At 45.3% G+C, this 24,117-nt stretch overlaps 2 protein-coding genes across 2 annotated transcripts in view; both read left to right on the top strand.

Moving 5' to 3' along the window:
* LOC135368174 (LIM/homeobox protein Awh-like) overlaps positions 1 to 24,117 on the top strand; it is an 81,494-nt gene that overhangs the window by 5,682 nt on the left and 51,695 nt on the right. The window lies entirely within an intron of this gene.
* Positions 17,061 to 22,127, top strand: LOC135368172 (uncharacterized). The gene is made up of 2 exons (XM_064601296.1): positions 17,061 to 18,187; positions 18,515 to 22,127. The coding sequence occupies exons 1-2, from the start codon at positions 17,192 to 17,194 to the stop codon at positions 20,393 to 20,395; spliced, it is 2,877 nt and encodes a 958-aa protein (XP_064457366.1). The 5' UTR covers positions 17,061 to 17,191; the 3' UTR covers positions 20,396 to 22,127.

Here is a 24,117-nt window from a genome sequence, read left to right as displayed (position 1 = left end):
GGACCCCTAACACATATACTGCTCAGCTGCAAGCAATTCACGGCAAGTCGGGATGCCTTGGTCAGACACGACAATTAATGGCCCTCTTGACCTCAAGAACACTCTAAGAAAAAAAAGGAGTAAAACGGGGAGTAATTGCAGCTTCTACTCCCCTAGTCTGCAATTACTCCCCAGTTTACTCCCCTAACCCAACATTTAGTCCCGACGTTTACTCCCCAGGACCGCAAATTGTCACTAAACTTCGCGAATGGTCTCCTGAATGCAAAAGTCTACATAAATATGTGCCCTTGGTCAATTTGAACGACATAAGGCTGTATAACTCACACAACGTAGCAATTTTCCAGCCACACAGAGTAAGAAACAGTTAGCGCATCTTTCTTCGCAAATTGTGCCCTAGTATGGCGCAAGATTTTATATCACTCGATATATCACGGTTGACGGTTTGCTTCAAAGTATCTTCATGCATGCGCACCAATTATGTACCTGGGACTCTTACAACAGCGCGTGAAATGCGGTCTTCACTCTGACATTCATTTACTCCCGTGCATTTACTCCCGAAAGGGACTATTTTTTGTGGCAATGCGATTACTCCCCAAAAGGAGTAAAAGTACTCTTTTTTTTCTTAGAGTGAAGGTATACTCGGTGTACTGGCCAGCAACACATCGACACGATATCCTTCCTTTGGACTTTTGTGGAACAAACCTCCTTTTAGACTCCCTGGTATCGCTACATGCATACTGCAGTAGCCGGCCCAATAGGCCAACGTCTCCATATTTTTTCGTTTTTTTTTACCAACCAACCAACCAACCACGATGGAACGAATAACCGAGAGACACGGGACACGAAGACAAGCACAAGAGTTCTCAGTCATCATCATCATGCACCAGTTAGTCTGCGCCCTATCTCTTTTATCAACCAACCAACCCGGGTTTTCCTCAGACGCTGTCAGACATGCATATATGTCGGCCCCTTAGAAGTCGGCCCAGGACGCATATATATTCCCCTAGAGCGTTAGTCGTGACGTTGCCCACCTCTGCGAGGCCGACAACGGCGAGATCTTTGAGAAGCATCACCACCACCAACCACAACACACGCACGCTATAAAGAAGGGACTGTCACGTGAGCGAAGTTACACTGTTAGAAGAAAAGGTATATAAAAGGTATAAGAAAGGTATAAATAAGGTCTACAGTACGACATTTATACCTCATCACCACTGTCTATACCCTGTTTAAACCATGTGTAAGGTATAGATCACTGATTCTATACCTTCCACGGCAGCTGAGGGTATAATAAAGTACTTCTATATTACGTTTATACCTTCAGCGTTTTGTATATACTTCATAAGCCACCGTTCATATAGTTGTGTCAGTGGAAGACCTGGTGAATGGTATGCGCTCTCAAACGGTTTATACGAACGGTTCTGCCGATGCCAACATGCACGACGATTACATTCTGAGGCCCGGTTTCACGTACAAACACCGATTAACACTTGAACCGAGATCAACCGTGCATTAACTTGAATTTAACGCTTAACTGTGCTTCACTAAAGGGAGTTATTGCTACTGAAACATTCATCACGACACCAATTAACGTTTGCGTAGGGTACTGCTCTCAAGCGGTGAATCACCCCAGGCCACAGTCATGATTTAGTTGTTGTTGTTGTTGTTTGCAAAAAAGGATTGAGCGTTAACTTCAAGTTTTAACAACGCTTGCATGGTATCGGTTCTAAGTTAACCAGCGTTGGTGAAACCGGGCCCGAGTCGCTCATCTTGGGATATCGTTTTGGGAACCATTTTATGAGCGCATACACACGAAGAAATGGTATATATACCGCGGTTAAATGGTATATATATATTTATTAGAGTTTATACTCTTTCAGGGGTAAATAGGGACAAGCATTGCGTCTTGTCCCATCCACAGGTGGCAATACAAGGAATATAGGGGTGGCCCCTTGTGATGATTCCGCCTTTTTATATTTATCGTCTATGACCCGCACAAGGATAATATATAGCGAGAGACGTATAGAAGCATCACCAATTCGATACGTGTGAATAAATTTTCTGTATAGTATTGTCGTGCGCACAAGATCACCAAGAATAAAGTTCCTTTGCCCCGCATATATATAGAACCCCCAAATATACACCAAGAAAAATCGGAGAAAATTCTACGTTCTCCCACGTGTTTAACACCATATTCAACGTCCCAAATGATTTAAAATCTTCGAATTCTAAACGAGTTTTCGAAGATACTGACCACTGAAAGCCGTGCATGAGTGAAGTATAACATTGATTTCGTTTGGTCTGCATACACGTTCTAGAAAATTGGTTTTCCAGTATGACTGTGGCTAACTATAGGCCACACATGCTGAATACTGTAACCAGAGCCGTCGCGAGGCGAGTTTGCGCCCGGGGCAGGGTAAACGTGCAGCATCCCCCCCCCCCCCCCCCCTGTCTCTCCTATGCCGTATTGGAGGTCGATCGGGCAATTAAACTCACTACACTCTTAAAAATGAACTTCAACGCATAGCGTGCTCCTAGCCAACCATAATCTCGAATGATATCCTTATCTGCCCTGATTTTTTGAAAACGGGAGGCGTACGCCTTTTCTGTGACAATTATGAACAGCATAAGTGTCACAGAAAAGGCGTACGCCTCCCGTTTTCAACAAATCAGGGCAGATAAGGATATCATTTGAGATTATGGTTGGCTATAGGAACGTGCTATGCGGTGAAGTTCATTTTTAAGAGTGTAGTTCTTGCGCTGCTGGTCTGCCCGTTATGCTACACTCTTAAAAATGAACTTCACCGCATAGCACGTTCCTAGCCAATCATCATCTCGAATGATGTCTTTATCTGCCCTGATTTGATGAGAACGGAAGGTGTACGCCTTTTTTGTGACACTTATGCTGGTCATAATTGTCACAGAAAAGGCGTACGCCTCCCGTTTCCAACAAATCATGTCCGACAACGATATCATTCGAGATGATGGTTGGCTAGGAGTGTGCTATGAGGTGAAGTTCATTTTTAAGAGTGTATCGCTCTACCCGACTATGCCCGTTATATGCTCTGGTCTCCCTTCAAATCCGCGTAAGCGGTGGAGGGGGGCCAATGGGAGCCGGTCCCTCATATACCGGAGAGGGGCCCTTTGATAACGCGCCCGCCCCCGGGTGGGCCGTATCTTTGAATGCGCGGCCGATAAAAAGGTCGTAGGGGCTGTTCCGGGAAGGTCTTTTCTTAGATCGTTATATTTCTCTGAGTTACAGTCGCGTAGTCGTGCATGTTTACTGGATTCCCTAGGTTTATCCGATTGTGAGTGCCCTAATGTAGTTATGTCTACCTTGTAGTACCTACCTGATAAATAAACAGCGTGCTGACCAGGGCACAATTTACTCTGTGTGCAGGAGCAAATTTACTCATTAATATTTATATTAATATTAATATGAAAGACCAGCTCATACTTTCGCCTCCTTCCACAGCATGTATTGGTATCGGAACGGAAGACCAACCACAAGCCGGACTGCGTGTGTATTGTCATCAAGCAGGCGAACTCTGTGGAGGTACACCGCCAGACCGCGTACAGGGAGTTGAATTTTCTATACAGATCTTATAGCGCGCAGTTAGTTGCACATGGGCAATGAAACAGAGATACGGACACAACACAACAACGAGGGTGTGGGTTCCAATAGGCCACTTGAAAAAGTTCAGGGAGCAGCGCACGCCCTGGCAAGGCCTGCCGGGAAATGCGGTGCAAAACGACAACACATACACTGGAAATACAACGAAGACGATCAGAGACGATAGGAGAAGCACATGTTTTCCCCAACAACTCCCGGCCTGCACCGCGACTGCCGCAGTGGCGCCACGTATTAAAAAAAAACACCTATTCCACTGCTGGTGCTTTCTCATCAGCATGCTGTTCTCTAAATACGACAATTCTTTAGGACGAAATATTCCCATCGTATGGTACTGCATGTAAAATCGTGATAATAATGTGTACGTGAGACTTTACATTCCTCACTGAATAAAGACTGTCCATCAGTTTTTCTCTTGATTGATTGATTTTAAAAGAAAAAAATGGAGATGGTAGTCTCGAGCCACACGGGACTGGCTACTCCAGGACGCGTTATTAATAAAAGAAAGGGAAACTACACTAACCTCGACGCTTTGAAACGCTTTGAAAGAATAAATGAGAACATCATCACCTAGCTTGGCACCAAAAGCGAAGTCTCAAGGCACTAAAAACAAACAAACAAAGTTTTTCTCTTTCGTATTTGCATGTTCATTCTTTTACTTATACTGTATATTCATTTGGTTTTGTCCCACGATGCATGGCGGGTGGGGAATACAGGCAACACAACTTACGTATCAGTTAACTGCGGAAACTTTTTAAAGCAAACATTAAACCCCAGCAAGCCCAGGGAGTCCGTGCTGTTATCCGCGCCTCTAAGGAGCTTGTAACTTCGTTCCAAATGTATAATACTTCCTCGATATCCTCGTCACGATGAAGAAATATGAGAGTGGAGGAACCTGGGAACGTGGTTCATTCTTTTACACCTCTGCACCGCACGGAGGCGTTATCCGAAAACGAATCGTCTTTCGCAGATTATCTGATAAGCGCCCCCCTCTGGACATGTGAGAGGTTTGCCGACACCGTGTACACAATGTTGCCAGACATTTTTCTTTCCCGCAGCACTCAGAAAGGGAAGCCGCTCGGCCACCCGCCGTTCGGGAGGAGCTCCTTTCGGAATGGTAACACAGTTTGAGGTCGCGAAGGTCGCGGTAACTTTCTTCGTCCCGCGGTTGTGTACTCGTAGCAGTTGTTCGGGGATGTGTTCCTGTCGTGGTTAGGCTCCTCGAAACTGTTCTTTTTTCGGAGTTCAGTGAAAACAAGATGCGTGTCATGGGGGAGCATTTGGCCGAATCGATTACCTTTGTGCTATACGTGGATGGCGCATTGCTGGACTTGCGTGATTCCTAACCCCTTCCACGGCTTCCAAGATGCAGTACATAGTTGCCGGCTGTCTCCTCTGCTGCGAAGCGTGCGCGTGGGGAGAGTAGCGGAGAGTGGCGCCGCATCCAACGAAAAAGAAACAAAAAGAATTTAAAAGTAACGACTCTCTTTACAGCGCATTACGAGCGGGGAACGCCATGGTGGGAAATAAAACTGCATCCGTTATCCTAGCTATATAGGTCCAGCCGTGCCGAAAGCAAAGCAGACGACGTGCGATGCAGACGACGCGTGTATCGTGATCAAGCAGGAGAGCTACCTATGCAGACGACACGTATACCATATACGCTCGGGCCATGTTGAAATCCTCATGGGCCACAGTTGTCGTCTTCTATGTGCCGTGCGGGTGCGCCTTCACCGGTGTGTATTCTGACAGGCACGTGCGATAGGACAACTTGGGTAGCGTCATTCATAATAATAGTAGAAATAATAATGGCGCCCAAGAACGGTCATGACGACCCTGATGTTGGCGCATCACAAATACAATACAATGCGCTACAAATAGACACAATATACATATAAATACAATAATACAATATGCAAATACAGACAATACGCACTTATAACAAGTCATGATTTACGCAACCACACACACACACACAAAAAGAAAAAGTACATGACTCGAATTGAAAATAAGAAAAGTGCACACGGGCATTGTAACGTGAGAAACACATACAATCGGACGGCAACAATTGGACGGCGTTTTGGAGTAGCCAGTTCTGACTGGGTCGGGACTAACCTCTCCATATTTTTCTTTCTTTTCCAATCCAATCCAATCCAATTGGAAAATTATCAGAAAAAAAAATCAAGGAAAATAGAGTTCGGAAAAATGACAAAATATAACGCGTCTAAATGGTGTGCATGATGATGAGAAGATATAAAGAGATGAAGAAAGCGAGTTCAACAAAATTTGACACCGCGTGTAAGGGGTTCATTAGGACAGCAGGGGAGGATTTTGGTTCCACTGCGATGCTGCTTGAGAGCGCCGACATTTTCTCGACAATGTGACTGCGTATAAGACCAGAGCAGCTTTTTAGCAATTTCACCTAATCGGTCTCGCCGAAGTGCTTATGACTGAGTATACTTGGGCGAGAAAGTGTTCTCGTACATGTCCCAATAATAAAGCAAACTGAAAGCAACACGTATATATGCGACTGAAAGATGTGAAGAGCAGGGCTGCTTCTTGCGTGCCGTAAATCACTTCAAAGAGCCCGACCCCACCTGTGGCTGTGTCACGGAACACACACTGCCTTTGAAAAGGCGCGATATACGCATCGTGCCATCGTTGTCGTGTAAGAAGAGTGTCCTTTCTTTCAGACTCGGCCTGTGGCGTGTTCATAATTGCTCTTCACTCAGTGCACTGCGGACTTACAGTAATTATGTCGCTTATTTTTATTCTATACGTATTATTGCGCGAATACATAGAAATAGCCGTTATACTATAATACTGTAAATGTATTTTTATTCGCGATGTATCATTTTCGCGAATTTTGCGACCGCTAAACAATCGCGAAAAATTGTATGCTCGCGAACACAGCTTGGCGCTTATCCCGCGAAAGGAAACGGCCCTGGAATCGCGAAATTATAGATACTCGCGAAAATTAATACATCGCGAATGAAAATACGTTTACAGTAATGTGCGATTATGCTCCAAGGTACAGGGTTCGCCAAGATAAACTTCGGGTTTTGTAACAAAGATAAAACAAATTAGAACAATGTCAGAAAGCCAAAGTAGATGTTAGAAGACGTATTACGCCCCAAAATTTTATCTTGATAATGCCGCTTGGTCCGTTTCTCTGCGGATAAATCGTGAAAATTAAAAAAAACGCCGCTGCCTAAACGACTATACCTGTGTTTCAGCTTTTTTTCCCTCAGATGGCAGCGTTGCAGAGTATGATTCTGCATTCAGTTCCACTTGTTCAGGTTTCGATGTCGTCTGCAACGCCGCGTTCGACCGTTTCGCCATCTGACGGAAAGGAGCTGAAACACAGGTATAGCCGACTAGGCAGCGGCGGTTTTCTAATTTTCACGATTTATCCGCAGATGAACGGACGAAATGGCAGTATCGGCATAAAATTTTGGGGCATAGTACGTCCTCTATCATCTATATACTTTACCTTCCCGACTCTGTTCTTATTTGTTTTATCTTCGATACAAATCCCGAAGTCTATCTCGGCGAACACTGTACTATAAAATGCGTTGCGAGATCGAGGTTTGTAATTTTATTGCAGCGCTTCCGACTCCTTTTTTATTGCAGTCCTGCTGACAGCATAGCTGCGTCATAGCTTTCTGTTGTCACGTGATCGCGAGCACTCAACGTCGTGTCTTCACGTACACCACTAACCGTGGGGAATATCCAGCGACGCAGCCGCAAGATATTCCGTATATAGCAGACGACAGGAAAGGACGCTGACGGTGTCGTCTGCCAAGTGTCGTCTGCTCTGAATGGCGCCGTGTGAATGCTGGACATAACATGGGATGGGACAGAACTTCGGCTCTGTGAGCAGTGTTTTCGCTTTTCCTTCCACTATAGAACCTTCCGTGAGGATGGTCCTTCGTGTGAATACACGGTAATAGGCGCCTTCCTGAAGTCTCGGTCCTAATTACGATCAAATAGAGACAACATATTACGAGCACAGAACAGTCCAATGCAAGTATTTTAGTGCTCTCGATAGCGCGCTGAACTGATCAACATTGTATAACCCTTCCTCCATGGTATAGCCTCTACGTCGTCGAGGCGCGCTGTGCATTCCATGGGAAGAAGAGCTGGCGTACGGAGTATTGGAGTTCGATGGACTGATCCCTTTTGCAGAAGGGATCTTGTTCCAGAAAATTGAATTACGCGAGCAGAGAGGACCATGCGTCTCTCCTGATCGTGGCGGTTGCGTATAGAATTCTCGACAGCATAACGTTGCCAAATTGTACCGCTGCAAGCGTGCACTGCTTTAAAATACCTTTTTGGCTTGCCACAGGACGAACACATTGAGAGGTACGCATCAAATAACACGTTCCTCGCTGTATAGAAATTTTATACGTTCCCAAAGGAGGGCCGGGTGTACATGTTTATACGAAGAAAAAGGAAAAGGGTAAGCAGTATATTCTTTGGAAACATCTATATACCTCAGTTCATATTGTGATTCCATTTTCCAGAAGATTCCATTTTGTTTTGTTCTAGCGTTATTTCAGACTGCTTCGATCCCCAGTCAAGAGAGGTACAATTTTGTTTCAAAAAGAACTGGAAAAACGATATGTTATATACTTGTTTCAGTAACAATAATTACAGGCGAGCGCCGATAAGATCGACAGTATCCGCAACTACACGGTATCCGCGCAGGTAAGATCCGCGTCCGCGCTAATATTCAGTGTGTCCGAGCCTGCGCAGTTATTGCCACTTCCAGGGGAAAAATTTTACGTAACGATAATGTTACGCTGGAAACATTTTTACTTTTCAGCATCAGCATATACTTATACAAACTTTTTCTGGCACATTACGTCATTCATAGTTGTCCAATAATAGCAGTTAAACGCAGAGCAATACATATGCGATCAAAGGGTGACACAGTGTGGTTTCATTAGCCACCCTCAAGCGCGTCGCTTGTGGCAAAATGGCCATATTGTTCTGGCCCCTCGCCACGAGACACGCCATCACATATAACACATATAATAAATGCCTAGACAATATTTGTTCGCGAAAGCCTCGCTGTTGTTAATATGGATAACACGTTTAAAGTTATATTCAATAAGTTCTGTTATGTCAGTCAAATTGTGTGTTCGCTTTCCTGAACCGCAGCGCGAGTTTTAGAGGTATTGCTGGATTGGATTGAAATTGGTGTTCTGAGGTTGGAACTTTGAAGACACAAAGCCTCAAGTGCCCGGCATCACTGAATGAAGTGAGAGTAGGAAGTCACTCAAAAGGTTAGCCAGCTGCAGGACTCGAACCCACATCTTCTGGATTACCGGTCCATGGCTCTGGACCGGTAATCCAGAAGATGTGGGTTCGAGTCCTGCAGCTGGCTAACCTTTTCAGTGATTTCCTACTCTCTCTTTATTGGATTGTATTAGATTTAAAGAAAATGCTTTAGAGACGTTAAGGTATTACTCCACCTCAATTAAGGAAAGAGTAGCGAGTTTAAATTTTGCGATGAGGGAACAACTACGGACCAGATTGCACCGACGTTGAGAAAATTCCTCAGTGTTGTCCTGAGTACTTCAGGTACACACTAGTGTCCTCAAAGCTGATCGTGTGAAGGGCACGTTGTTAAATTTTCTGAGTTACAAAAGCACAGAGGAATGTCCTCAACGTCCGAGCAGCGGGGCCCCGGACTGCGCTCCCCTGGAATGAAACTCCTCAATCATCATATAATCAAAATAAAGTTTTGTCGTTGTACTCCCTTAGGTATAGTGACTCCACACACTCTGAAACCAGAGCTTCACCGCATAGCACGCTCCTATAGCTAACCATCATCCCTTATGACAACGTTCTTTCCTCTGATTAACTGAAAACTGGGGGCGTACGCCATTTTTGTGGCATTATGCAGTCCAGAACTGCCACCAAAATGACGTACCCCCCCCCCCCCCCCCCCGTTTTCATCAAATCAAGGGAGAGAACCTATAGTCATTCGGGACGATGGTTGGCTACAGGAGCGTGCTATGCGGTGAAGCTCCGGTTTTGGAGTGCATTTAGTCCCGCGATCCCGAAACTTACTCCCTAGAACCGCAAATAGCCCCTTCGCCTTGCATGAGCTTCGGAGTATTTACTCCCGAAAGGGAGTAATTGTCGTGGCAATGTATTCCCAAAAGGGATAAAATATAACTCATTTGCCCCTTTTTTAGGGTGTCGTTGTATCGCTACCCCAAGTATTATAGCTCGACTATCCAATATATTATCGCGCAGTTCCGTTTTGAAGTTTTCATTGATAAGTGTCCTTAATAAATCCCGAAGTGTCATTAAAAAGTTCACTCGCAGATTAAGACGACAGTCACAAGACAACACACAAGAGGATTAACCTGTGGAGCGCACCAATTCGCCGGTTTATTTATTTATTTACCGCTCGGCGTTTAATCGAAGTAAAAGTGTTTCCATGCGACTTGCTCCCCCTAATTACCGTTATTTACCAACCTTCCGGTAACGTCCTCTTCCGCAAACCCCTTTCACGGTCCTTTTCCGCGTCTTTACAACGAAAAGAAACGTCGCGCTCTTAGGTGCCTAACAAAGCCCGGTTTACTTGTTTGCATTCCCTTTCCCATCTCTTCACAAGAGGGGCTTTCACGCACGCTCTCTGCTTGCCGAGAAAGAGAGAGAGAGAAAGAGAGAGAGAACGTATACCACGGAAGAACACTTGCAGATAAATTCGGCAGTCCAAAGACATTTCCTACATCAGCGCCCGCAACAAGCGCTTTATTTTCTGCTAATATCTTTATTTTATCCTCGTCGTCTCTTTGGATTCTGTCGCTGATAAAGAAGAAAAAGAAGAAGACGCCGTCGGGGTAATGAAGCTGACGCTTTCCATCTCCTGAAGGAGTGCGCGCGGGAGGCTCGGCAATTAACGCCCGTTCGTGGTTGTTTTTTGTTTGTTTGTTTGTTTATTTTTTCGTTCTCGTCTGTTGACTCTCTCCCTTAAAAATCGTCTGCCCGGTTTTCTCTCGTATACACGGAGTGTCCACCCAAAGTGTGCCTTGTATACTTAAATAATGAACTGCGATGTACTGTTTGAAGACACGTCTTCAGACGGATGCACCGCGGAGGACCTTCAAGTCCTGCGCAACATCTATACACTCTCAGAAGAAAGGGTAGAGCAGTTATACCTTTCAGGAGGTATAATATTTGTCGCATATGTTGCGCCTATAAAAGTTGCCTGCTATACCTCACTCTCTGCGATGAATGATAGTTTTTTTTTTTCAACAAATCAGGGCGGATAACGGTATCATTCGATATGATGGTTGACTAGCAGCGTGCAATGCGGTGAAGTTCATTTTTTTATGAGTGCAGGTGCGGTAACTATGGAAGTTACCACCTTTTTACGTCCTTTTTTCTTATAGTGTACAGTTCTCCGCAGAGCAGTGATGTATGTAAAACAAGAGCTTTCCTCGTAAATAAACGCCCGCTTCTATTCAGCGCGTCATTGTTGGCTTTACGTCGCGAGACAACTACACTCTTAAAACAGAACTTCACCACATAGCACGCTCCTAGCCAACCATCATTCCGAATAATATCATTCTGTGTCACGATTTGTTCAAAACAGGGGGGAGGCGCATATCTGGGACAAGATAATCTGTCCCAGATAGGCGCCTCCTCCCATTTTCAAGAAATCAATACACACAATGATATCATTCGGAATGATGGTTGGCTATGAGCGTGCTATGTGGTGAAGTTCTGTTTTAACAGTGTATATCACTTGAGAGGAGCAATAACAGAGCTGCTACAATGGCCCGCTACAACAAGCGTGGCCGGACACAGCGAGCTGTTTCCGTTTCACCACCACCACCACCGCAGCAGCCCAAAAAAGGTGCACTACACTCTTAAAAAAAAGGTTGTACTTTAACTCCTTTTTTTGCCACATATATAACACCCTTTTGGAGAGTACAATTACGCTCAAAAGGGTGTCTCCTCGCTCCCTCAAGGGAGTAGCATAACACCTTTTTCCCTACTGGAGAGTAATATTACTCCCCGGCAGGAAGAAGGTGGTATGCTATTCCCTTGAGGGAGTGAGGAGACACCCTTTTGAGCGTAATTGTACTCTCCAAAAGCGTGTTATATATGTGGCAAGGAAATGAGTTGAAGTACACCCTTTTTTTAAGAGTGTAGGCACTGTTCAACAATGTTGATATTTCGAAATTGCATTTCTTTCTGTTTTTTTTTTTTTTGAGAACAGACAATATGCGAGGAGAGACGACTCATGCCGTGCTCCATTATGAAATTACTAAAATTACACCGAAAAGGGCGTGCGCAATATTGATTGCACCTTCAAAGGTGCGAAACCCTCTACAGAGTACAACTTCGTCGCTCGTATAAGCTTCATCGTTCATAACTTCACCGCATAACTTGATCAGAAGCGACCGATATTCAGAATGGAAGCAAAACCCTCATGTCGGGAGAGCCGCCGATATATCGAACAGCAACTGTTCTTTTACTAATCCCCTCCCCCCCAAAAAAAAGTACCCAAAGAAAAAAAAAAAAGAATACTTCATTTTCTTCAACATTGACTGAATTCTCACCTATATACAGAATAAGCCAGCAACAGAAAAACGGTGAGGGAAAAAGTTTACTGTTGACTATCAATACCCCCGTTGAACCTTTGCTTCCACAAATCACTCCAGAGTTGGGTAGAGATTACTTTCATTTTGTAATGTATTACCATTACTTTTCCGTGCTTATAGTACTGCATTACTAATGCTGTCACTTTCATCAAGTAACGACACTGCTTTGGCGTTTCATTTCTCCAGAAGTGTGCGACGGAGTCCTATATGTCGTGATCCAAGCGCGTATATAGGGTAAAGATTATTGAACACACCGCAAAGACTCTGTCGTCCTTCTTAATGATGATGGTCAGTAACAGAGGTGATAACACAACTTTATTTTGTGATTATGATTGGGGAGCTTCATCGCGGGGGACGATATACTCTTCCCCATTGCTGGTGGTCATGTGCCGAACAGTCCCGTCACAGTGGGGACTCAAGTCCTATACACTCTAAAAACAGAACTTCACCGCATAGCACGCTCTGCGCCAACCATTGCTACGAATGATAGGGTTATCGCTTCTGATTGGAAGAGAGAGGGGGGCGTACGCCTTCTTATATATATCAGATACATCGGATATATGAAAATTGCCACAAAAAGGCGTACGCCCCCCTCTCTCCTCGAATCAGAAGCGATGACCCTATCATTCGTGACCATGGTTGGCGCAGAGCGTGCTATGCGGTGAAGTTCTGTTTTTAGAGTGTGGTTGTCCAAAAGGCATTTGTGGGCTGGATTTCGCCATGGACCAAGTAATTTTGACAAGGTTTGGGGGAGTCCACTGAACAGATGTGACCGGCTTATAGACATTTTCCTTTGGACAGTGCCTACATTTTCAACTCATGTAATGGGTAATATCATTACGTATTACCCAGCCAAAAGTGATGGCACTGCATTACTTACTACGTACTCCCCCATTAAATCTAACACATTAGCGTTACTAACAGCATGTATAGTGCATTACTCTGTAACGCATTACTCGATCTCTGCGTCAAACCATCTTCATTCTGGCTGAATAATCAACCACGGCGATCATCACCATCGTCACAATTTTCACCTTATCAAATACTTTACCAAATTTGACAAAACCATAAGTCAGTCCGCGATAATGTTCCGGAGAAGTCGGACACATTGCATTCTGCCACGCACTACGTATTTACTACGCATTTATTGTACACATAGTACATTTGTTTTACTGATCTCCTCTTGGCGTGCCTTCCGTTGCTGTAAACTCCCGAATACTGCAGCTGCGTTGCTGTCGTTGTCTCCTGACACAACGGAAGACGACAGAGACTTCTCATTTAACAGACATGACAGATTAACCCTCAACCTCACCCCTGACCCACCAACACCAACACCATACCACGCAGGGAAAAGAAGTCAGGGTTTTAAACTTCTACATCTATACAAACAAACTCTTTTCAGCGTCCGACGTCTTTGTACAGAAAACTCCCTTATCTAGAACTTTCATCTGCACGGCGAACACACACCTTAATCTGAGAACCACGCAGGTTCTCCGCACGCGACCCAAAAGAAGTCAACTCGCATCGCCGATAACATCGCGTTCTTCGTTTCACTTGACGTATCAACTCGAAGCTCAGGCAACCCAGCTATACGCCTTATCGGTAAGAGCGTTCGACAACTCGCCAAAGGGACGTCCCCAAGCACTAGGGTGTCGCTGGCAAGATGAATGGAAGGACCGGTACAATATGCGAGCCTTTTTACATGTGTTCTGCGGTATTCGGTTGGCAACCGCGTGTCTCTGTGTGCAGATGTCGTCTGCTTCTCGTGGCAAGGCGTGATGAATGCGTACCAGCAACGACTACAAAGGACGGCCTCCCCTTTTTCTCCCTTCGGGGTTGTCGCCTTTATGTGCCGGGGGTCGAGTGCATGTCCGCAGGATGGGAGTCAGGAACCGGGCATTGGTAATGGTGTGCGGGTGGTTGGGGAACAGGAAAAAAGGAGCGCTAGCGTCGTATTTACTTTGCCTCCCTGTTTGACTATCACAGGGCGAGAGGTTCCTATTTATTCGGTGTAATACACAAACGCGTACACGTGTTCTTTCCTATACTTGTCGTGAATTTACTCTGCTCGCCGTTAATTCATCCTCTCGTATTAATCTCTGTGAAGTGGGGTGGAGTGTCCTGTGGCTACCACGGGGAAATATCCCATGTAATCGTCACTTCTCCGTTATTTATGTGTTGTTGTTGTTGTTCTACTCGGCATTTATCGCTTCATAATCGTTGATGTTGTGCCGTTTAACGGGGCACTAAAGTGGGAAAATTCCGAAAACAAAAAAAGTCGAGTTGGTCAAGGCGCTCGACCGCGGTAATCGAGAAATGCATGGTTCATATGACCGCCGCTGTCTGGGGGGGGAGTATGTTTATTAAGAAAAAAAGAAAGGAATGGTTAGCTTGCTATTCCAAAAAAAAAAGGAGGGCTTTTTCGATGACTGCCATACTCAACCCCTCGTTCAATGAGGCCGCTTGGCAAGTTGTCGATAAGCCACTCTCTGAAGATGTTCTCGTATTTGTACTTGAAAGGCCTTTTAGCACCCCTACGTCCCCTAAACCCCCCCCCCCCCCAAAGAAAAAAAATCTTGCAGCACCCAAAAATGTCTGCCAGAAACATTTAAAAAAAGCCAGAAAACCTGTAACTATGGGTGTCAACTCCAATTACAGTCTAAAAACGGAACTTCACCGCATAGCACGTTCTGCGCCAACCATTGCCACGTTATCGCTTTTTAGTCGGGGAGAGGGAGAGGCGTACGTCTTTTTGTGTCAATTATCACGTATCCAAATTGACACAAAAAAGGCATACGCCCCCCTTTCTCTTCGAATCAGAAGCGATAACCCTATCATTCGTGGCAATGGTTGGCATGGAGCGTCCTACAATCTTAAAAATGAACTTCACCGCATAGCACGCTCCTAGCCAACCATCATCTCGAATGATATCGTTACTTGTTCTGATTTGCAGAAAACGGGAGGCGTACGCCTTTTTTGTGACAATTACGAACAGCATAAGTGTCACAAAAAAGGCGTACGCCTCCCGTTTTCAAGAAATCAGAGCTGATAACGATATCATTCGAAATGATGGTTGGCTAGGAGCGTGCTATGCGGTGAAGTTCATTTTTAAGAGTGTATGCGGTGAAGTTCACTTTTTAGAGTGTTGGGACACCAACACCTCCCGAGATGAAAATCCTAGCTTGTCGTCGTCGTGGCGTAATGGATTAACGAGGGCCGGTATTTGTATTTTTCGACTGGTTCATATTTCCACGTTTTGGATTATTTGAATGTAAACTATGCGAAGCGTACATGCGTTTGTGCACATAGTCATTGGCAAGCATAACCACACTCTTAAAAATGAACTTCACCGCATAGCAGGCTCCTAGCCAAACATAATCTGGAATGATCATCGTTATCTGCCCTGATTTGTTGAAAACAGGAGGCGTACGCCTTTTTTGTGACACTTATGCTGTTCATAATTGTCACAAAAATGGCGTACGCCTCCCGTTTTCAACAAATCGGGGCAGATAACGATATCATTCGAGATTATGGTTGGCCAGGAGCGTGCCATGCGGTGAAGTTCATTTTTAAGAGTGCAAGCCCGATAACACTGGAACTACACGTTTACCCCGTCCGTTTTTATACGTATGCGGGTTGTAACATTTAACCGTCTATACTATACCAATGTATCGTGGCGTGTTTCAGCTCTTCGGCAAAGCCTCCGATCCAATTACTCAGCACGACGAGTTTCAAAGGAGGGAATAAGTCCCACTGGTTCTCGTAGAAAGCCCATTTTGAAAATCTTGTTGCGAGAGATCCTTGCTTAGTCGATCGAAACTTTCCTGCGGCTGATTTTCTTTTTATCTCTTTATTGATATTCCGCTATCCTTTTTTTTTTTCATTATGTGTGCGCGTCTTTCTTTTTTAAAAAGCCCGACGTGGTCGTCATCTCATTATATTGTATAAGAATTTCCGTTCTATATCCCTTCCCTTTTTTGTGGCTACATACATCGGAGATTGAAAAACGAAAGAGGGTGTGGTATCCACGTAGAACAAAAAAAAAAAAAAAGAAATAGAAAGAAAGAAAGAAAGAGGGAGAGAGAGAGAGTGGAGTGAGGGAGAGGGGGAAATAAAAATAAATGTGCAGATCTTGCACTGAGAGCTGTCAATTTCGCAGAGCTGCACTCTTAAGAGGACATACCACCCCCTGTTTTCTATGTGAACTTTGCATAGGTTTTGTGGCTGAACTACGAGACAGATCGTATTGCGGAAACCTTCATTGGAAAGGTGACGTCAAGATCTCTTAACTCTGGGAACTGAAATATCGCTCTAGCGTTGTAATTTTTTTTTACGGACCCCTGAAGGTGGGAACCCCTCTGTTTTCTATGTGAACTTTGCATAGGTTTTGTGGCTGAACTACTAGACAGATCGGAATGCGGAAACTTTCATCGGAAAGGTGACGTCAAGACATCTTAACTCTGGGAACTGAAATATCGCTCTAGCGTTGTAATTTTTTTAAAAAAAAGAAAAAGAAATGAATTTTGTCGCTACAGCTTCAAAAAATCCAAATAAATAAATGAAAGCAAATAAAAACAATCCGCTTCTGAGGTTAACCGGGGACATGTTTCAGGATTCAAATGACGCGTTTTTTGTGTGTTTTTAGCATTCTGTTTTTCCGAAAAAGAATTAAAAGTGAGTACAGGCATGCATCCAAGGCGTTTACCACTGATTCCGGAAGGTGGCGCCGTCCGCTCGCAGCGCCCGAACGTAGTCCGCTCGTAACCATCCGCGTATTGCGCAGCAGCTGATCGGCGTCCGTGGTTTCGGCGGTTCGTCCTGAAGTGAGCAATTCGTGGCTAAGTTACGCGTTTTTTTCACTTTCTTGTCCTGTTCATTTGCTCTCTGTCCTTGTGTGTTTTCTGCGTGTTCATAGTATTTACCCATTATGGCTCGAAGTCACGTCTACGGACAACGGAAACGTAAGAAGAAGGACTTTGCGAATTTACGTGGTAGAGGCAGGCATGTGACGGAGCCTGCGGATTTGAGAGATTTTGGTAATGCAGGATGCTCCAGCCGTGCTGTTCCCAGTGATCGTTGCACTTCGACGACTCCACATCGCGCAGATACCCTTGTAGGCTCAACCTTTGGTGGTAGTGTTGTTCCTCAAACTGTAACTGATGCCGGTCGGAATGCTTGTTTCGCTTCGAGCACAAGCGAAATTCGTCCTTCAAATTCGTCATTTGCTGATTCAGCTGAGGTAGATAATGTAGTCCCCTGCAGTTCAGGTTGTGACGAGCTTGCCGGTTCCAGAGCAAGTCCCGTTCCAATCACTGCCGCTGTTACACCCAGTCGATCTTCATCTTTCGATACTGGCAATGTTCACCAGACACAGAGTCAGCGCACAAGCAGTGTGAATGGTCGGCGTATAGTGGAGATTGATCACTTCTTCTCGTCTTTGCAAAGTTTGTCGGTACATAGTCCGTTTGGTTGCGGCCTGGCTGACATGGAAATTGTATCAGAACATCGGCGAGGTCTGTGTAGCTCTTTCAGTTTGAAGTGCAGGATGTGTCTGAGGAAAGATGTAGTCACAACAGAGGCACCAGTTGATCAACTTGTTCAACAACGCATGGACGTCAATTCCTCAGCAGTGAACGGTATCGTGTCTATAGGTTCTGGTTTCTCAGGCCTTCGCGAGCTCCTAGGTGCTCTGGACATACCCGGCATGGCTGGTAGCACGTACAGTAAGTATCAGGATATTGTTGCTAAAGGAATCGACGAAACAGCTTGGGAAGAAATAAGAAAAGCAGGCATTGAGGAAGCTCGGTTAGCTAGGGAGGCTGGGGACGTCGATGCTGACGGTTTTCCTATAATTACGGTCGTTGCCGATGGTGCTTGGTGCAAACGTTCATACAAGAACAAGTACGACGCTCTTTCTGGCTTGGTAAGTAAAAATTTATATCTACACTTAATAAAGGTGCCCGAAAAAGGAGGATTTATCTTGCACACCGCTTGGCAGACGGGATATACAGGAAGTCTGTGCCCACCATTTGTGGAAAGAACACTATGAGCATTTATTTGGAGGAAAAAGTTGACCCCTCTGGTGCTATTAGTGGCACTGCTGTCTTTTGGTAAACACACTTTCTAGAGTGGTATACATCCTGTGGCATTAATTCGTATGATACGCGTACAAATGCATAATTCCTCGAAACATTGTCATTGGGGGTAGAGTTTTGTGGAATACAATCCTGACATTTTTTCGTTTTTGCAGGCTGTAATTGTTGGGTACCGCACAAAGAAAGTACTGTTCCTAGGCGTCCGGAACAAATTTTGTACACTGTGCGCAAGTTCTAAGGCAGGGTCGAGCCAAAAAAAGCATCTGTGCTTCAAGAACTGGGACAGCAGCTCTACCAGTATGGAGAAGGATATCGTCGTTGAAGGCTTCAGGCGCAGCATTGAGTTGCACGGGGTAAAGTACTTGCAGTTGATCGCTGACGGTGATTCGAGCACATACAAGTCAATTCTTGAAGCTGCACCGTACCAGCATCAGGTAGTTCAGAAGGTAGAATGTCGCAACCACCTTCTTCGAAACTATGTAAGTCGTCTTCGAGATGTTGCTTTGGCAAAGAGAACAACCCCCATTCCCCCATCGTTGAAGAAGCTACTTCTGGATAATGCTGTTCGACTAAGAGTTGGAGTTGCTAGGGCTATTCACTATCGCAAAGAGCAGGCCGAGTTCAGCAAACAAGATCAGATTCGGAACCTGGTGGCTGATATCCGTAATGGGCCACTCCATGTGTTCGGCGACCACGCAAAATGTGCGGGTTACTTTTGCAGTGGTCCAAAAGAAGGGGAAGTCAATCACGTCCCAGAGCTCAGGAAATGCGGACTTTTCAATGAAATCCTTGTAGCGATGAGTCGTTTGGCAAACAATGGTAGCAGCTTGATCCTTGACGTTAACAATAATGCTGCAGAACATTTCAATTCTCTCGTTGCAAAGTTTTCTGGCGGTAAAAGAATAAACTTTTCCCAGAGGGGATCATTCGGAATGCGGGCTTCAGGAGCTGTCGTGTCTTTCAACTCTAAGCAGTACCATCGTGCTCTACATAAGGCAGTGTACAACACCAGCCCTGGGAAGTATGCAAAAATTATGCTGAAGCGTAAAGCAGCTGTTCGTGCTGCTTGCATAAGGCATCGGAGTTCTGGGGCTGCTCGCTGTAAGCGTTCACTTGAAGGTGCGCCTTGCAAGCGTGCTTCCAGCGACAACCACTATGGTTCCATAGTGGATGCTCCAGACATGAACCACGATGACTATGTTGAAGCTGCTGCGGCGTACAAGGATTCCCTTGTGCTCTCCCAACCAGATGCAGAGCAGCTCGAGGCTGATACTCGAGGTCAAGAAGGGAGAACTTTGTGGATGCAGGAGAGGCGAAAGCGACTCACCGCTTCTAATTTTGGCAAGGTATGCAAGATGCGAGATGCAACGAGCAGTGCAAGTACTGTTCGTTCCTTGCTCTATGGTCATTTTGACACTGAGGCTCTCCGATATGGTCGCGACACTGAGCCCATTGCAATTGCTAAGCTGCAGGATGAGTTAGGGGTGACTGTTTCACCATGCGGCCTTGTTGTTGATCAGGAGTTTGCATACCTTGCTGCAACACCTGATGGGCTTGTCGGTGATGACACTGTCGTGGAAGTGAAGTGCCCTTATTCGGCTCGGCCCCTTACCCCTGTGGAGGGAGTGCGGGCAAAAAAAATCACCTTTTGCACTATTGATAACTCTGGTAATATTTCGTTGAAGGAAAACCATGACTACCACTATCAGGTGCAGGGACAGCTCCACATCACTCGACGTCAGTTTTGTCTTTTTGTGGTATATTCTGGCGAGGAAATTTTTGTCCAGAAGATCGAGAGAAATGATGGCTTCTGGAGCAAAATGATTGGCCACCTTCAACTGTTCTACTCGCATAGCCTTCTACCGGAGTTGGTTGACCCTCGTCAGTCCCGTGGGCTGCAGCTCAGAGATAACAAGAAGAGTGACCATCAGGTTGCCTCGCTCTGTGATGCCGCCAAAACAACTTCCAATCAGGGCGATTCATCCAGAAAGAGACGGAAGACTGGTAAAGATAACTCACCTGCCGCTGTTCTGTAATTATGGCTAGACTGTGGATTTACGTGTCATTTAGTTTGTGCGGCTCCACCTTTGCCAAGTGTTTTAATGCATATTCATCCATTTTGCTTCATAATTTACTGAATGTTTTTCCATATACATGTCTTCGACTTTGGCTCAGGCTGCATATCTTCACGTTTGTGTTTCATATTTAAGTTACCTTTTTCCATTTTTACTGTGCATATCTGTGCATATTTTTCAATTTTCCTAAATATTTATATTAATATATTTCTATGTATAAATCCACAGACTAGTCGTGCGATGCTTGTCATATTTTAAACATGGCGTAAGAGTGTGAAATCTGAATCCAGCCATCAGCACGTGAGGATCTAAGTATGAGAATGATGCACAATCTCCCAACCGTAGAACCGTCTTCCCCGGCATTGTTGAAACACGTCTACACGTTGATGCTATATGTGTGAGGCCATCATGGTATTCTACCTTGGCTTGAGTGTATGAAGATATAGCAAAGCTGTCCCCAAACCGTCGTTCTTCCCAGGCATGGTTGAAACACGTCCACACGTTGATGCTACATGTGTGAGGCCATCATGGTATTCTGCCTTGGCTTGAGTTTATGAAGATATAGCAAAGCTGTCCCCAAACCGTCGTTCTTCCCAGGCATGGTTGAAACACGTCCACACGTTGATGCTATATGTGTGAGGCCATCACGGTATTCTACCTTTGCTTGAGTGTATGAAAATTGTGGAAAGAAACATGAATGGTATTCCTAGCACTTTTGAAGCTCCACCAGCCTGTTCAGATGTCGACATCCTGAGTATGAATCCATTTTGATATTTTGACAAGGTCGGTAAGTATCATTGTGCAGAGCTGTCTCCCAACTGTCGCCAGTTCCCCGCATTGTTGAGCACGAGCAACATCCCAACATGTCGCTCTGCGTTACGTCCTCTTGCCATCTTGCCTTTACTTGGGTGTCATTTCAACATATGAAAATTGTATTTTCAGATTCAGGTATCCAGTACTACTGCAAATATGATGGCCAGACACCCAAAGGTCAAACTTCCTAAGTGTTACTGTCTTTACCTGTCATTTGAAAATTTCCTACTCTCTCCCTGATTATGAAGCACCTGCCCTTGCCAGTGTTGTACCTGGTTCAGCATTATGTGGCCAATGATGAATGGTGCCCTGTTGGACATTTTTTTTCCATAAACACACACTCTGAGGCTTTAGCTGCCAACTGACAAGCATGGCAAAAGCAACTATCAGTTGCTACTTCATTGCTCAAAAAGGAAACTCGTTGCTGAGTAACACGTTCCAAGTTTTTACTATTCCCATATTATGAACCTGGCTCTGTCCACCAGGATGCTATATGTTGATGCCGTATGTGCGAGACCTTCATGTCAAAGTGCGCCTACATGCAGCGGACTGTATGGTACTTCATTATGTGTGTATGCCACATCGCCAATGATGAAATGTGCTGTTGGATACTGTATCCACGAATGAACATTCTGAGGCTACAAGCATGAGCTGATACGCATAAGTAATGCAGAAAACGTGACGGTGTATACATGCTGCGTTCTTCAATAAAATATCTCCAATCTACCAATAGTGAACACGTGCTACTGATTTCTTTTTAATCTTTCGGGTGCTGGCTGTCTAGGATTTTCTGCTTGCAGTAATCTGTGAACCAGTGGTTACTAACAATGGCTATTGGTCACCTTGACCAGATTTCATCTGAAGAAAAACTTGAGACCGGGGGAACACTGCAAACACATCTGTACGGACCACAATACGAATTTGAGGAGAAATACATTTTTTCTCTTGAAAAGCTTGCTATGAAGCATAATATATTTTATTAACCAAAATATATTGCACGAGTTGCACCCGTAGGAAAATACCCAGCCATCTCATTCAGGCTACAGTGGGCATCAGTGACTCGCACTCATAGTGGCAAGCAATGCAGTAGTCTTTCAATTTCAAATTTCACACGCATTATCATGCACCACCTCGCTGTGTTTAGAGTTTCTGCTCCAGGAAATATCACGGGGAGGGGGGCATATGTGCCCTGGACCAACTTCTAAGGAAACTACTGGTCTCAGGGTGCCTAGGGTAACGAGCAGACAGCCCAGCCGGAAGCTGGCAGACGGCATGAAGCCATTACAAAATTTCCATCGGAATGATGATAGTTGTTTACAAAATTTTATCGGGCAGGTCTTGTGTATGATGTGGGCCATTTGTACACTAATCATGGGACAAAGTATGCGATGGCAGGAGGAACAGGTTAGAAAAAGCTTTGACTACGTTGCTGCTGCTGACAGAAGTGAGCATAGGATTGGGGATCAGATGACGTGGTTGTTATAATACAGCAGGTAACAGTGGTAACATCGTTCTGTGTCGTCATGACATGGCGGCTAAAATGGTGAGCGTTCACCACGGTGAGCGCACAGGCCTGCATGCACTCGTGGGGTGTCCCTTAGCACGACACTCTTCACACGACTCCATTGGCTTGAGTACGATGCCACGACGCGGACCCGGTGCTTTCAGCCATGGTCCGTAGCGTTTCACGAGGGCTGTGCGGAGGATGCCTGCTAGGCACGATAACCCCCGTCCCGTCGAAATGTGATAGCCATCCCGTGAAAGCATCCCCTCTTTCACCTCCTTGTTCCTGGTAAAGACCTTGTGCTGGAAAAGATATTTGAACATATATACGGAATGTTTTTGCAAACAGCACTTCACAAAGACAGCAATACAAGTAAACCGGAATTCCTGGTAGGCATGTGCCAGTACTTCGTACGCATTTTATTTTCGGAAAAATTGCGCGATAAAAAGCAACTGGAAACTAGCTTTGTGATACTTGAATTACAAACAGGTACCGCATCAAGACCATCAACTGTTTGTAATTCAAGCACCACAAAGGTAGCCCCAGTTACTTTTTGTCGCACTGTTTTTCCAAAATTAACGAGCATTATAAAATACCTGCCATGACCACCAGGAAGTTCCAGAGTTAGCGTTCGAGAAGCGACTACTCACGTCAATGCTCAACACCGTAGCGTCACCGGCACGGACAGCTGGAATCGTGCGCAGCATCGCGTTATATCCCTGAATTGTGCCAGAAAGTTCAGGCCGCCTTGTCTGTGGCATCAGCTTATACAGGAATATATGCTCCGCGTAGCCTTTCGCCACCTCAACGGTATCCTGTGAAAGAAGACCATTCATGGAAATGAATCTTCCCTGGCGTGTCAGAGGAAATGGGTTTTAGCAGCACAGAGATTGAAATCGTTGCAATCTGTACTTACTGAGACTTCCCGCAAAACAGCTGCGGCACTCTTCCCATCCTGGATATCGTTGCCACCGATATACATGACGATCCAGTCTACTGCTAGGTGCAGTCGATGGATTTTTTCTCTCAGACGGGCCGCTGTAGCTCCGGGATAGCTAAAAGTGACGATTTCCACGTCAGAGTCTACGAACAGCCTGTCGCGCGTCATAAACTTCAGCTGGCTACTGCCAACCAACGCGCCTTTCATCGTTTACGTTTCTCTGGGATCACAATGCGTTGTGCGGCGAACTGCAAAGTCAGTTGATCTCCGAAGAAGCTGCAAGGGAGAACCATGCGTGCGTCTGTGGCGTGCGCGAGACGCAGTTGGCGCCGTTGCGTAGTCCTCCTCTCCACAGCTGTCTGGTCGTCTGCTCGCTGAGGTCGACGCGACCACCAAGCCTTTGGCAGCCCGCTCGTGCAGACGCGG

Source organism: Ornithodoros turicata, chromosome 9 (assembly GCF_037126465.1).
Source record: "Ornithodoros turicata isolate Travis chromosome 9, ASM3712646v1, whole genome shotgun sequence".
Lineage (NCBI taxonomy): Eukaryota > Metazoa > Arthropoda > Arachnida > Ixodida > Argasidae > Ornithodoros > Ornithodoros turicata.
This window is presented reverse-complemented; position numbering and strand designations above follow the sequence as displayed.

What these genes read in the sequence shown, in the direction of transcription:
- LOC135368172 (XM_064601296.1), top strand. Translation starts at nt 17,192, where the DNA reads ATGGCTCGAAGTCACGTCTACGGACAACGGAAACGTAAGAAGAAGGAC. An exon ending in ACGACGCTCTTTCTGGCTTG is followed by an intron (nt 18,188 to 18,514) that starts GTAAGTAAAAAT and finishes TCGTTTTTGCAG; the next exon opens with GCTGTAATTGTTGGGTACCG.